The 13,799-nt window shown below is 46.2% G+C and overlaps 1 protein-coding gene across 3 annotated transcripts in view; it reads left to right on the top strand.

Annotated features, from left to right (window-relative positions):
• TNFAIP8 (TNF alpha induced protein 8) overlaps positions 1–13,799 on the top strand; it is a 251,615-nt gene that overhangs the window by 169,164 nt on the left and 68,652 nt on the right. Inside the window, exon 1 of one of the 3 annotated variants that reach the window (XM_029570911.1) lies at positions 7,796–8,065. The exons of the other annotated variants lie outside the window; for them this stretch is intronic. Within the exon in view, the coding sequence (XP_029426771.1) occupies positions 8,035–8,065 (31 nt within the window). The 5' untranslated portion in view covers positions 7,796–8,034. Of the gene's footprint in view, positions 1–7,795; positions 8,066–13,799 lie in introns of those variants that run through there. 3 annotated transcript variants of the gene reach the window in all.

The raw sequence follows: 13,799 nt of genomic DNA, 5'->3' as shown, positions 1-13,799 counted from the left end.
CTTAAAGCAACTGATGAAGCAAAGAAAGGAGATCTTCTCAAACCTACTGGGTCATACATACCTGGTGCAGCATGACATCTTACGCCTTCTGGAGCTGTTGTGTGACAATGACCCTATCTGATTCCCGAGGCCAGATGCCATGTCATTGAGTCCGAAGCAAAGGAGATGCTCCGGCTCGGAGTTATAGAGGAGTCTAACAGTGATTGGTCCTCACCCATAGTGTTGGTGCCGAAGCCAGATGGCAGCATAAGGTTCTGCCTTGATTTTAAAAAGGTCTCAAAACTTGATGTATACCTGATGCCTCAAGTGGAGCATCGGGTATGCATCAAATTTTGGGCATCAGGATCAGCCCAGTCCATCTTTATCCTAGACCTTACAAAAGGGTATTGGCAGATGCCTCTTACGCCAGCAGTGAAGAAGAAGACTGCATTCATGACACCCCGGGGATTTTTCCACTTCACCGTCCTCCCTTTTGGTCTCCATGTACAGCCCAGATTGGAAGTCACACCTAAGCCAACTCCGTACTAACTAGTCTGAAGAAAGCAGATCTGATGGCCAACCCTAAGAAGTGCTTCCTAGGGGGGGGCAAGAAGTCCAGGATCTTGGATACACCCTGGGTAAAGGCAAGGTTCATCTGCAGACCCAGATGTCCTGGGCACCCCTTTCACAAACAAAATTGAAACAGAGTATTCCTAGGCATCACGGAGTATTATAGAAGATTTATCCCCAATTATTCAAAGAAGGTGCAGCCTTTCACAAGGCTTTCGGTGAAGAAAGCACCGGAGAAGGTCCAGTGGTCAGCTGAAGCAGAGTCAGCTTTCTAGGCTCTGAAAGAGGCATATGCTCCGAATCAGTCCTGATAAGTCTGGAGTTCACTGAACCTTTCACAGTGCAGACCGATGCCTCAGAAGTAGGCTTTGGAGCAGTCTTAGTCCAAGAGAAGGATGGCCAAGAACATCCTGTGGCATACATTAGCCGGAAGCTTATGCCATGGGAAAGGCATTATTCAACTGAGAAGTTGGCCTTGTCAGTCAAGTAGGCCTTAAAAGCTTTGCTCTTCTACCTGCTGAGTTGGTAGTACATGCTTGTAATGGACCACCAGCTACTCCTTTGGATAAATAGAAATAAGGGGTCCATTGCGAGGGTGATGAGATAGGTCCTGACTCTACAGCCCTTCAACTACAAAATACAACAGAGGACAGGAAAGGAAAACACCTGCTTCCTTATTCCTTCTGGCTGTTTCCCAAGCTGCTATACCATAGCCTCTTTAACTGGATTAGGCACAGGAAAAATTCTAGAGGATCAACAGAACTTCTTTGCCTCCAGTACAGCCTGGTTATCCAACAAGCCACATTTTTTAACTTTCTGGTAAACAGATGGAAAACCCGTCTTTAGCCAGTGCCTCTCCAAATGATGTCTAAGCATTCAAGCAATCAATTCTAAAATATAGGAAACCCACCAAAGATTTTGAGAAGGGCTTCCTCATTTAGAGGGCAATTTTTCAAATGGCTCCAGCTGCATAAAAAGAAATGAACATAGCTAGATGGAGCCACTTGAAAATGTGCCCCCCCCCCCCCCAATGTGGATAAAAGATCATGCTCCGTGAAACAGAGCCGATATTTCTATCCACCCTGGAAAGAGGGGGGTGGAGCACAAGGCAGGAATGGGAAAATAAGCCCAATGATTTTCTCATGAAATCTGTGTTGTATTTTATCACAATTTCAGGTGCAGAGTGTCCATGGGGACTTTTGTGCCCATGGTCCCCACTAGCCCTGAATTTTTACAGAGAAACTCCGTTTGCAGATCCACCCACATACCCCAGCCTCTCAGATAATTGCCCCCTTCAGGGTAATTTTGTAACAGCCTGCATTCATTTTAAAGCAAATGTGCGCCCAAGTTAAACCATTCTCAAAGGAAAGGTAGGTGCATACTTTCCCTTGGAACATTATCCCACCAAAACCACCCATACTTTTGAAAACGCAACAATATCTGCAGAAACACTTATCGTCACTGTGGGTACATTTACAGCCATACAGGCTCTCTGTGCGTACGTTTATCTGCACATTGGGCGAGCCATTCTGTAATAGGCCACTTCCATCAGTAATGAGAAGTTACTAATTACCTGATAATTTCCTTTTCTTTAAGACAGACAGATGAACCCAGAACCAGTGGGTTATGCACCTCTGCCAGCAGATGGAAACGGAGCAAAGCTGACATCACCGTATATATACAGCTGCAGTGACATCAGCCCTCCAGTATTCTCTGCAAAAGCCAACTGTGGACAGAGTTACAAAAACTTGATCAATAACAGGTACTCATTCCAGTACTCAACCAACAGGAAACAATGAGCGCAGACAAAGAATATATTAACACTAGCCTAGGGACTGGAATAACGCTTACCTGTAACCCCTGGAACACGTAGCCATGCAGGAGGACCATTACACAATCATTCGGCAGCTAAGGGCGGGAAGTTGGATTCATCTACCTGTCCTAAAAAAAGGAAATTATCATGTATGTAGTAATTTCTCATTTCTTAGTATCCAGACAGATGAATCCAGAACCAGTGAGATGTACCCAAGCTACTCCCGAATAGGGCGGGAGGCTGCCCGCAGTCCAGTCAAAACTGCACGTGCAAAGGCTGCATCCTCCCTGGCCTGCACCTTCAGATGATATTACCTGGAGTAGATGTGTAAGGGGGACCACTTCACAGTTCGGCAAATGTTGACAGGAGACAACAATCTAACTTCCGCCCATGACACTGCCTGAATCCTAGAGGAAAGAGCCCTAACCTGACTAGGCAATGGCTGTTCAGCATCCACATACGCAGCCATGACTTCATCTTTAATCCAGCGAGCTATTGTAGCCCGTGAAACCAGCTCGCCCTGGTTACTTCCACCATGGAGGAAAAACCGGCGATCCGCCGTCCTGAGACGTCTAGAAACCTCCAGATACCTCTTGATATGTCTCATAACATCCAAGGGTTGCAACAGGTGAAATTCCTCTGCATCTCTCTCCCTATCTAGAGATAGCAGGGAAATGGACCGAATATCTGAGACCACTTTTGGCAAAAGGGAAGAAACAGTATGCAACTGTATTGCCCCTGGGGTCACTTGAAGGAATGGCTCCTGACAAGACAAAGCCTGCAGTTCGGAACAAATCACCACAAGACACACTGTTTTCAAGGTCAGTAACTGCAAGGAAAGGTTACACATCGGTTGAAACGTAGGGCCCGCTAAGAAATCCAAAAGCAGATTAAGATTCCACCAGGGCACTGGTAACCGCAAGGGAGGATGAAGATATTTCACTCCTTTCAAGAAACGGGCCACATCTGGATGAGCCGACAAGGGACCACCATTCACCAAACCCCTGGAACAGGCAAGAGCCATTACCTATACCTTTAAAGAATTAAGGACCAACCCTTTGTTCAATCCATCCTGCCAAAATTCCAAAATGATCAGGCTCTCAACCAAACCAGGAAGAACACCTCGATCTTCACACCAAGCCTCAAACACTTGCCAAACCCGCATATATAGGCTAAGGAAGTGGAGAACTTTGTCGCTCATAACAGGGTGGCAATCACCACAGTAGAATATCCACACTTTAGCAAGCAAGCTCTCTCAAGGGCCATACTGTAAGACAAAATTGAGTCAGATCTTCGTGAAGAACTGACCCCTGCTGCAACAGATCCCTGTGCACTGGAAACTGGAGGGGGGGAGTCTACCAAGAGCCTTTGCAGATCTGCATACCATGATCTCCTGGGTTAATCTGGTGCCATCAGAAGCACCATCCCTCTGTGACTCTCAACCTTCTGAACCGTTCTGCCCAATATAAGCCGCTGGGAAAAGCATATAGCAGCTTGTTCTCTGGCCATTCCTGCATGAAAGCATCAATCCCAATGACTTTGGATTTCTCCTTTGACTCAAGAATTGAGGAACCTTTGCATTGCAAGAAGTCGCCAGCAGGTCCAGAAACAGAAGACCCCAGTGATCCATTATTAGTCGAAATGCCTCGTCTGACAATGCGCTCTTACATTGTCTTTTTCTGTAATGTGTGAGGCTGACATCTCCTGAAGACGCATTTCTGTCCATTCCATAAATTGGTCTATTTCCTGCAACACTTGCTGGCTCTTGGTTCCTCCCTGCCAGTTGATGTAGGCCACTGTCGTTATATTATCCGGACCACTCGACCCTGCAACCTGTTGCTGAACTGCAAGCATGCCAGCCAAACTGCCCAGGTTTCCAGCCAACTGATGGTCCAGATGTTCTACACTCCAGCGCTCTTGTGCTATCAGTTCCTGACAGCAAGTTCCCCAATCCTGGATGCTCACTTCTGTCGTGAATACTAGCAGTCCGGTGATATTTGGGAGGTTCCCTTTTTTAGATGATCCGCTTGTAACCACCACTGTAGTTGAGAGCAGACCTCCATCGGCAGGTGGAGCCAAATCGAATAGTGCTGAGACTGTGGCCTCCGACAATACATCAGAGAGCACTGAAGAGGATGCATATGCGCCCTCACCCACGGCACCACTTCCAGGGTCACCGCCATGATTCTGAGCACCTATAGATAGGACCACTCTGTTGGGCGTATTGTGTTCATCAAAAGAAGCGCCTGCGTCAACAACTACTGAATACGACCCTCCGGCAGGAAAACCTGCCATGTTTTGTGTCGAACTGTCTAGCGACTGAAGTGGCTGAAGACTGCTCTTGCCCAAGTTCCCCATCCAATTGAGCTCCCATAATAAGGAGATCACCTTGCACAACACCAGAAGGCTCTCTTCTAGATAATTGGCCTGAATCAGCCAGTCGTCCAAGTATGGGTATACCAGAATCCCATCCTTTCCTAACTCTGCCACCACCATAACCTTGGAAAAAGTTGTGGGTCCAGTGGCCAGACCAAAAGGCAATGCTAGAAACTGATAATGATGTCTCAAAACCACGAATCATAGTGCTCTAGCCAGATGGGAATATGCAAGTAGGCCTCGGACAGATCCAAGGAGGTCAGAAATTCCCCCGACTGCACGGCCATTGTCACTGAGCACAAGGTTTCCATGCAAAAATGAGTCACCTGCAAATGACGGTTGACCCCTTTGAGATCCAGGAGGAACAAAAAGAGCCCTCCTTCTTGGGTACAACGAAATAAATGGAATATCGGCCCGCATTTTGTTGAGGCGTGGGCACTGGAACCACAGCCCTGACTGAGGAACTTTGATAATGTACACTCCACCGCCTGCCTCTTCTTCGGGGAGTGGTGGCGATGAGTTACCATGAACATGTCCTGAGGAAAACTGCAAAACTGCAGCGCATAGCCTTCTCATATCACTTCTAGAACCCACTGGTCTGTTGTGATCTTGACCCACCTCCGATTAAAAAAAAAAAAAAAGACCCAGAGGAGGGTTGGCACATCCCCAGAGCCTGCACCTTATCTGGGCGGCCTGAGACGAAGGACTGGGATCTACACAAAAGTGGAGTCCTCTGAAAATCTGCTCCTTTGTAAGGTTGAACACAAGTGAATCCCCTTATACGACCCTTCATACTGAAGGCTTGTGGCGCCTGTTTCTCATCCTCTGTTAATCGAGGAACCGGGGACTCTCCCACTTATTGGCCATCTCCTCCAGTTCACTCCCAAGCAAGAGCGAACCTTTTAAAATGCAACTTCGTAAGGTCAGACATTGAGGTTTTATCAGACAACTAATTTCTCAGCCATAGCAGACTTCTAGCCGCTATTACTGAAGTCTCTCCTGTGATTGAGGTGCAGACCAACCACAACATGCATCTGCCAAAAAAAGGCAGCTGCTCAAGGTTTACCGACCTCCTAGGAGAGCAATAAGCAAGAGCGAGCAACCAGGGAGAAACAGGAAGCTATCTGCAAACTCATTGCTATCGCTTCAAAGGCCTGCATAAGGATAGCCTCAATTCTTCCACCGTGAGCATCTTGTAAGGCCGTTACCCTTTCTAGGAGAATAGTCGTCCGCTTGGTGACAACACAAACAAGTACTTTAATTTTTGGAAAACGCAAATTACTCTCACGCAGCTGGGTCCAGGGGATATAGGCCTTCCACGAGCTGTTCCCCTTTGAAATTAGCTTCCGGGATGCCCCATTCAAGATCAATTAATCCTTGAATGGCTTCCTTTGGTTCAGACATGGATTCAGTTCCAACATCCTCACTATCTGGGAGTCAGGGCCGGTAACTGATCCTTTATGAAAGAACTGCAACATAGTTCTAAAGGGTTCCAATTCCAGAGGAATTTCCATCCTCCAGGGAACAATGATCAGTTTCATCATTCGTGCCATCAGGATCTCCATTGTAAAGACTGGCAGCCGCTCTAGACATGCCCTGGTGCTTACCTGCAGCACCATACGTGCAGAGTTTCACCGCCTATGACCCAGAACTGACAACAGAGGCTGGGGCTGAGGACTGCACCTGAAGAAGGCAGAGGGATCTGTACCAAAACCAGGGGCACCTATCCTGAGCCCCTCTGCTGATGAACCAGTCAGGGGAGGACCAAGTTATGCAACCCTTCTGGCATCTTTTTTTTTTTTTTTTCTTTTCAGTCTCACACCAGGCTGGGAAGAAATGGGCTTAGTAAAATCAGACAAAGGCAAAATCCTCCTGAGCTTCAAAGCAATGCTGGCTCCATTATAGGGAACACCCGGCTGAGGCGCTCGAATATGACAAGCAGCACAGAGGGTAAGGCGCTTAGACTGATAGGTTTCTTAATCATAAGCAATATCAGTACCCTGAATAAGCATCTGAAAAGGGTGCGTCCAATTGAAGCCGCCACAAAAAGTCTAGGGGACCAAAATTTAGGTGTCCAAATTATCTTGGATGTCAAAAAACTCAGGCATTCAAATTATCAGCTTTCTTTTAAAAATCCAGATTGGGACTGGGGGAAAAGAGTGGTTCCACAGGATTCTATGCTTAAGAGCGAGGGAGGAGTGGCCAGCCAGAGCAATCTACCCCCTCCCAAACTACCCCCTCCCAAAGACTTTGTGCAACTGTTAAATAGAGGTGAGAAGAGGAGGACTTCAGCCCTGTTACTCTACCAGTTTACCTGCTATTAGGGGCCACCTGCTGTGGTAAGGCAATGCAGGACCGTGCAAAATACACATTCTCCACATCAGAAGTAGAAAATATGGAAAACAATTTGAGGAAGACTTTTTGGATAAAATGAACTGAAAAGAGAGTTCCTGTTATTTTTTTTCGTGGTAGTGATTCACATTTTACTGGTTTCCCAAGTAAAGCAGCTCTGCTTCTAATCTACACAGTGTGTTTACAATCTGCACAGTAGCATAGCAGGGATGGGATTCCAAAGCCCCCCCGGGCGCCGGGGTCCTCTTTCCGTAGCACGCAGGTAGAAAGGGAGATCAGGGGGTCATTTGAAACGTCTGCTGTTTCTGGGACCTTAAGCATTTCTTCAAGGAGGAGGAGGCTGCTGCTGCTGCTGCTGGCGGGAGGGGAAGGGACGCGGGGCAGGCAACACACATGCATTGGTCCCTGGCCATCGGAGACCCTTGCTTAGTCACTGAATCTACAGCAAGCAGACTTCCAAGACCTCTTCAGTAGGGAAGGGTGCAATTTAGATACACAGAGGGATCGATTTTTATACTTGAAGCTTCTAGTTCGATGTGCGTGGCGTTTGGTACAAATTAGTCATGGCAGGGAAATGTTGAGAAGCCTTAACGCTTAACTTGTGCCTCTGCTGTCGTATTACACCCTGAACAACCTCAAACCAAAACAAACGCTAGGCATGCAGCAACAAGTCGAACTCCACCCTGCGGAAGGGCTAAGCCTTTCAGGCAACCGAAACGCAGGCTGCTTCCCGCAGCTCCTGGCGCGCGAACAAGCGCTCGGGTGCGAAAAGGTGGCGCTGCGCTCTCGCGGCAGTTTTGGAGGGGGGCGGAATCATTTGGCTCCACGGCCGAGATCCCATTGGCAGCATTAGAGAGGTTCCCCCCCTTTTTCCCCTCCCCTTTGCTGCTGTTGCTGTTTCTGGTAGAGCTGGAAGCTGGGCTCCAGCGGCTCGCACTGACACCATGAGCTCAGAAGCGGACGACTCGAAAGAAGGTACGAGGAGGCTTTTTTTTTTTTTTTTTTACAACTTTTCTAACTGCCAGGCCTGCGCTTCCCCTGGTCCCAGCTCACTTCTCTCCTCTCCCTCTCTCAATGGAGAGGGCAGATTCAAGCTCCTGGCGCCTTTAGCCTGCTCTGTAGCTATTCTCTGTTTAAATAAAGCCAGAAAACTGACAAAAAAAAAATCCTTGTCGGCGCAGCCATCTGAGCACTTCTTAAGCTTCCGCTGGGAGTTACAGAGCCCGCGCAGTCGCTGTGCGCGTATGGGTTCGCGGATAATTAATTGACCCCTGGAAACTTTCTGGCACCGGGGCGATCATCGGAGACGGAGCGTGATGTTGAGCCGATGATGGGAGGGGGCGAGGGAAGGAGCTCCTGTGTACCTCCTTGTCAGCAGAAAGCTCTTGAGAAGCCTGCCCGAGACTTATGCCAAAAAGTTTAATTTATTTCGAGCGTGTGGGGAACCTATGGAAAAACTGGAACGAATCCAATAAAAATAGATACGCAATGGCGAGGGGGGATTTAATTGTCTGTGTAACTTTGTTTCTCTGCCTACTTATAGTGCGCACAAAAGCCATTTGTAAAGGTGCGTGTGGAAGGGGCGGGGGAGCGGCAGGAGAAAGCTGTGGATGCGAGAAGCTCAGATTCTTTAGAAAGCAGAGGAGACGTTTCACGATCTTTCCGTTTTAGTCGCCATGAGGGGAAAAACTGGCAGCTTTTAAAGGAGGCTTAAGTACGGCCCAGCCAAACCAGATCAGCAAGGAAAAAAAAAATGCTAACCGTTTTCCCATTTGGAAGCAGAAGCAGTCCGAGGGCTTCTGCATAGCGCTGTTTTTTGGTTCCTGGAATATTACATAATTGCTGGAGGCCTCCAAGCCTGTCCCCGTGGAGGGCTAAGGAGCAGTTTGCTAATGTTTGGTAGGAAAAAAAAAAACACAACCCAAACCACCCAGTCGTGTTGGGCTATCGCTGAATGAAAGTGATTTGTACCCCAGCAGCTTCCCTTTACGTTATGTGAGAGCAGACACTGAGCGGTTTTTAATTGCATCGGTGGCACGTTGTGCTTTCCCATTGAAAAGCACTTAAAAGAGTTTCCTGCCCGGACTGTTTTGACAGGCAGGCTGCATTCCTATGGCAACATTCACATCATACATTCCGCCCCAGCACTCCCGCACATGCCCCCCGTGCGAGCCAGCCTCCGACCCATTGCGAAAGAGGAGCGGAGAGTGCCTTTCACTTCGTTTAGTGCAAGGCTCATCTGAGGGAGGTGCACATTTTGTTACCTTATTACTCATAGAGTTACATATAATTTTATTTTTTTAGCAGTGTTGCCTTCTTTTCCTTCTGGCTTCCAGCTCAGTTGGAGCCAGGCCCAGGGATCTGCTGCTACTGGGCAACTACCCCGATGGGGGAGGAGACTCTTCCCCCGTTTTCTACCCCTTCTAGACTTAACTTTGGTCTGGCAGTGACTGCCCTCAAGCGAGGTCCACGCACCAAGGCTCCTTCTGGAGCCCCTGTAATCATGGGCCCTAAATCTGGCTACTAGATACCTTGCAGGATGACTGGGGCTCCCTCCCTCCTCGCCGTCCCCTAGAGCAGGGGTGCTCAAACCAGTCCTTGTGGAAGCCCCCCCCCCCTCCCCAGCCAGTCAGGTTTCTGGATCTCTAATGAATATGCATGAGATGGATTTGCATGTACTACCTCCTGTGTATGAAATATTTCTTATGCATATTCATTACAGAGAGCCTGAAAAACCTACTGGCTGGCAGGGGCCCGAGGACTGGTTTGCGCACACTCCAGCCCTGGGAGCTGTGAATGCTGCTTCTGCTGACTGCTGCAGAGCCCTTGTAGAGTTTTTTTTTTTCAAAGGTTGCATTCCTCATAAGACTCCTAGAGGTTTGAGTGGTAGTGGTGGTGTAGGGTCCTTGGTGGTGTGTTTTTTTTTTTTTTTCCCAATAAATCATCTGTGTTTCTTTGAGCAGCTGAGGTCTAGATTTTGGGCTGAGTTTGAATACTGTAGAATTGATGTTGCGGTGATGTAAGCTAGGAAAGATTCAAGTAAGGATGAGTGCGGAAAGCAGAGCCTTAAGCTTTCAAAGTAGACAAGAATTCAGCCGAGAGAGTAATAATTTTACAGGCAGGCTGTGTATGTGTAGTAGTGCTATAGAAATTATTAGTAGCAGTAGTACAAACGAAGGGAAAGGAAACATAAGCAGTAGGAGTATTCATAATGGAAAGGGTGTTGGATGGGTGGGGATAGTTTTAAGGAGATTGTGAACATTTAATAAGTATTTGACGTAGGAAGGTTATTAACTATAAATAGTATAAACTTCAAGGTCCCTTAGTAAGAAGATAGTTATTTTGCATTTCATTGAAAGGAAAGTAAACTCAAGTATCAAACAAGAAATCTCTAGCTTGGAGGGCTGTATTTCTCTTCAACTTTTAGGACAAAATCTAATGTGGCTTGTGCTGTGCTTTCTGCGGTACCAGACCTGCATTGGGGGAGGGGGGGGGGGGTGCCGTCACTATTGCCTGCTCCCTAATGGGCCGCTATTGATCCAGACCTCAGTGACCTCACTGCCTCTAACCATTAAAAGACAAACGTGTCAAATTCAGACCTTTTGCAGTGTATATTTAGAGCTGTCAGAACGCTCAGGAAATGTTTCACGACCATAATTGTGCTAGCAATGTCTCCTGAGATGAATTGTGGCTCGGAGGGTATTTTGTTTAGGTCATTCGTTACATTGGTTCCTGTGTAATGTCTGGCAGAGCAGTCTGGGGGTTTTGAGGCCTGTCAAGAATTTTTCGATGTGACCGAATTTGATATGTGGGCTTCCTATGGGGCCCAATGATATGCTGATTCTGGCTCAGTGCGAGACCCAGCCGCTTATTCCTTAATGGGGTACACAGGATGAATCCCCGGCTGAGATGCTTTTCACAGCTATATGGGAGGGGGAACTACAAAGGGCTACATTTTTCTGTTTTGTTTTGTAACCCCCTCAAATCAGCTTCAGACCTGGGGAGCCTGCTTACAGGGTGGCAGATTAGTGTGTCCATGTTTAGTAAAGCTGACAGATACAAAAAGGCGAAAGAAAAGGTAATTCTGTGGCAGCCTCTCTGTATGGCTATGACACCATGGAGATTTGCACTAAGGTTTGCACTGGGTAGTCTGTAGAATATATTTTCACCAGACCCAGCAGCAGCAGTAGCGCTGCTCACCCACATCGCTTATTTATCTTAATGAAATCTTTGCTATCACTGTCTTGATTTGAATGCACACAAGAAGAAGAACAACAAAAAGTTCTTGGTGCAAACATAGGTGTAGTTTGTGATGCCTGTACATGTAGGCCTATCTGCCTTCATGAAGACTCCACAATAGCAGCCAAAATCATCACTGAAATGTCCATGAACTGTGCTTTGGGGGTGGGGCTATTTTGCAGGTGCTAAATTGGTTGGTTTGCAAACACAATGCTTCCCAAACATCTTGTATTCCTTTATGTACACCTAGTCCCTTATCCCGCTTGGTGACCCTGTGTGACTCATGGGCATGATATTTCCGCATTGCTGGAATATTTCCACAGCCACAGGGATCAATGGCTGGCACACTTTTTTTAAATTATGGTGTGAATAAGAAGGATGCTTTTGCCTATTCTATTTCACCTTCAGCCATGGGTCAACCCCAGAAACTGGAGCTACTGGCTGCCATAGCAAGAGATTGGAAATGGACATTTATTTGTACATCTGGCCAGAGGTGTACCTAGAGAATTTGGCACCTGGGGTGGATATAATTTATATAATTTTAAAATTTCCTAAACATTGATAAAATATTTCAAAACAGCAGACACATCAAATACCCAATCGTTAAAACTAATAAGGATTTTAAAAAGTCCCACTCTATTGTTTTGAAGAATAGTGATTTTCTGCTTTTTCATTGTTGCACTGCATACAGAATCTGGCTTGTGCTTTCCAGTTCAGTTTTTATCTGCATGTGTGTGTATGTGAGAAAGAGGAAGTATGTGTGTGTTAGCGTGTGAGACATACAGAGGAAGCGTGTGTATGTAAGAGAGAGATGGGAGAAGCATGTGTATGTGTGTGAGACACAGAGGAAGTGTGTGTGTGTGTGTGTGTGTGTGTGAGAGAGGTACAGAGAAAAAGTGTGTGTATATGCATGCCCTCGGTATACAACAGTCTTAGGATTGTACCTCTGTTGCACACATACACACACTTCCTCTGTGTCTCTTTCTCACACACACACACACACACACACACACACGCTTCCCCTGTGTCTCTCTCTCACGCTAACACACACACACATGCTTTCTCTCTGTCACTCACTCACTCTGTCTCTCTCTCTCACACACACACACAGATGCAGACAAAAACTGAACTGGAAACCACAAGCAAGATTCTGTATGCAGTGCAATAATGGAAAAGCAGAAAATCACTGTTCCTCAAAACAATACAATCAAGAAATATAAATCAATCAGAATTGTAAAACCATACTAAAAAATAAACATTTCAAAACAGCTGTTGAATAGAATAATATTCAATAATTAGAAGCTCCTGTAAAAATTTTTAAAACTTTCCTAAACATTGATAAAATATTTCAAAACAGCAGACATCAGATAACACCCAGTAATTAAAACTAATAAGGATTTTAAAAATCCCCCACTCTCCATACTTGTCACCCTGAGATTGTCGTGAACTGGGGTACACAGAGACACAAACAAAATATATCCCTCTGACTCTCACATACATACACACTTAGAGTCAGAGGGAGCTTGAGTGTGTATGTGTGTGTGTGAAGAGACACACACATTTCCTCCATCTGTCACACATACGCGCTTCCTCTGTATGTCTCACACATGATTCCTGTCTCACCCACGCGCACACATACATGCTTCCTCTCTCTCATCCCCACACCTACCCCTGCACCCAGGGACCCTCGCACACATACGCACCCACAGGCACCCTCTCATATATATACCCAGGCATACGACACTCACTCTTCTATACACTCACTGTCTCATACACATACAGGCATCCTCTCAAACAACCTTTCACACACGCACACCCTCTCGTACCCACACAATACCTCATAGACCCTCACCCATACCCCAGCACTTATCTCGCTGGCAGGGCCGGTGCTAGCAATTTTGCTGCCCTATGCGAACAATTACTGCGCTGCTCCACTCCTCTTTTTTTTTTTTTTAACACAGAATCCCCCACCTCAATTAAATATACAGAACACACACACACACTCTCACAAAATTCAGAAGAGAATATAAACTATAAAAAGAAACTGAACCAGAAACCGCAAACCGCAACAAGCCAAACTCTGTATGCAATGGAGAAACAGAAACATCACCAGAACTCATAGATCATTCATCAAACAATAAAATCAAGGAATATAAATCAATCATATTAGTATAACCTTTCTTGAAATATTCTTTTTATAATGATCTAAGGAATAGAAAACATCCAATAACTAAGAGCTCATACAAAATTTTAAAAATTTCCCAAACAAAAATAAATGACTTCAAAATGGCAGACACAGATATCCAATAAGTTAACATAATAAGGATAGAAAATTCACCACTCGCCATATCTGAAACTGTTTTATTTCCAATCATCCTGAGAAAAGGCATTGATTAGTGAAGCAGGTCAAATTTTCTTCACACTCCACACCCAAACAGGTTCCCATACACACACACACACACACACACAA

Source organism: Rhinatrema bivittatum, chromosome 1 (assembly GCF_901001135.1).
Source record: "Rhinatrema bivittatum chromosome 1, aRhiBiv1.1, whole genome shotgun sequence".
NCBI classification, from domain to species: Eukaryota; Metazoa; Chordata; class Amphibia; order Gymnophiona; family Rhinatrematidae; genus Rhinatrema; species Rhinatrema bivittatum.
The sequence above is the reverse complement of the archived record's forward strand: the minus strand, read 5'-3'. Positions and strand labels throughout refer to the sequence as shown.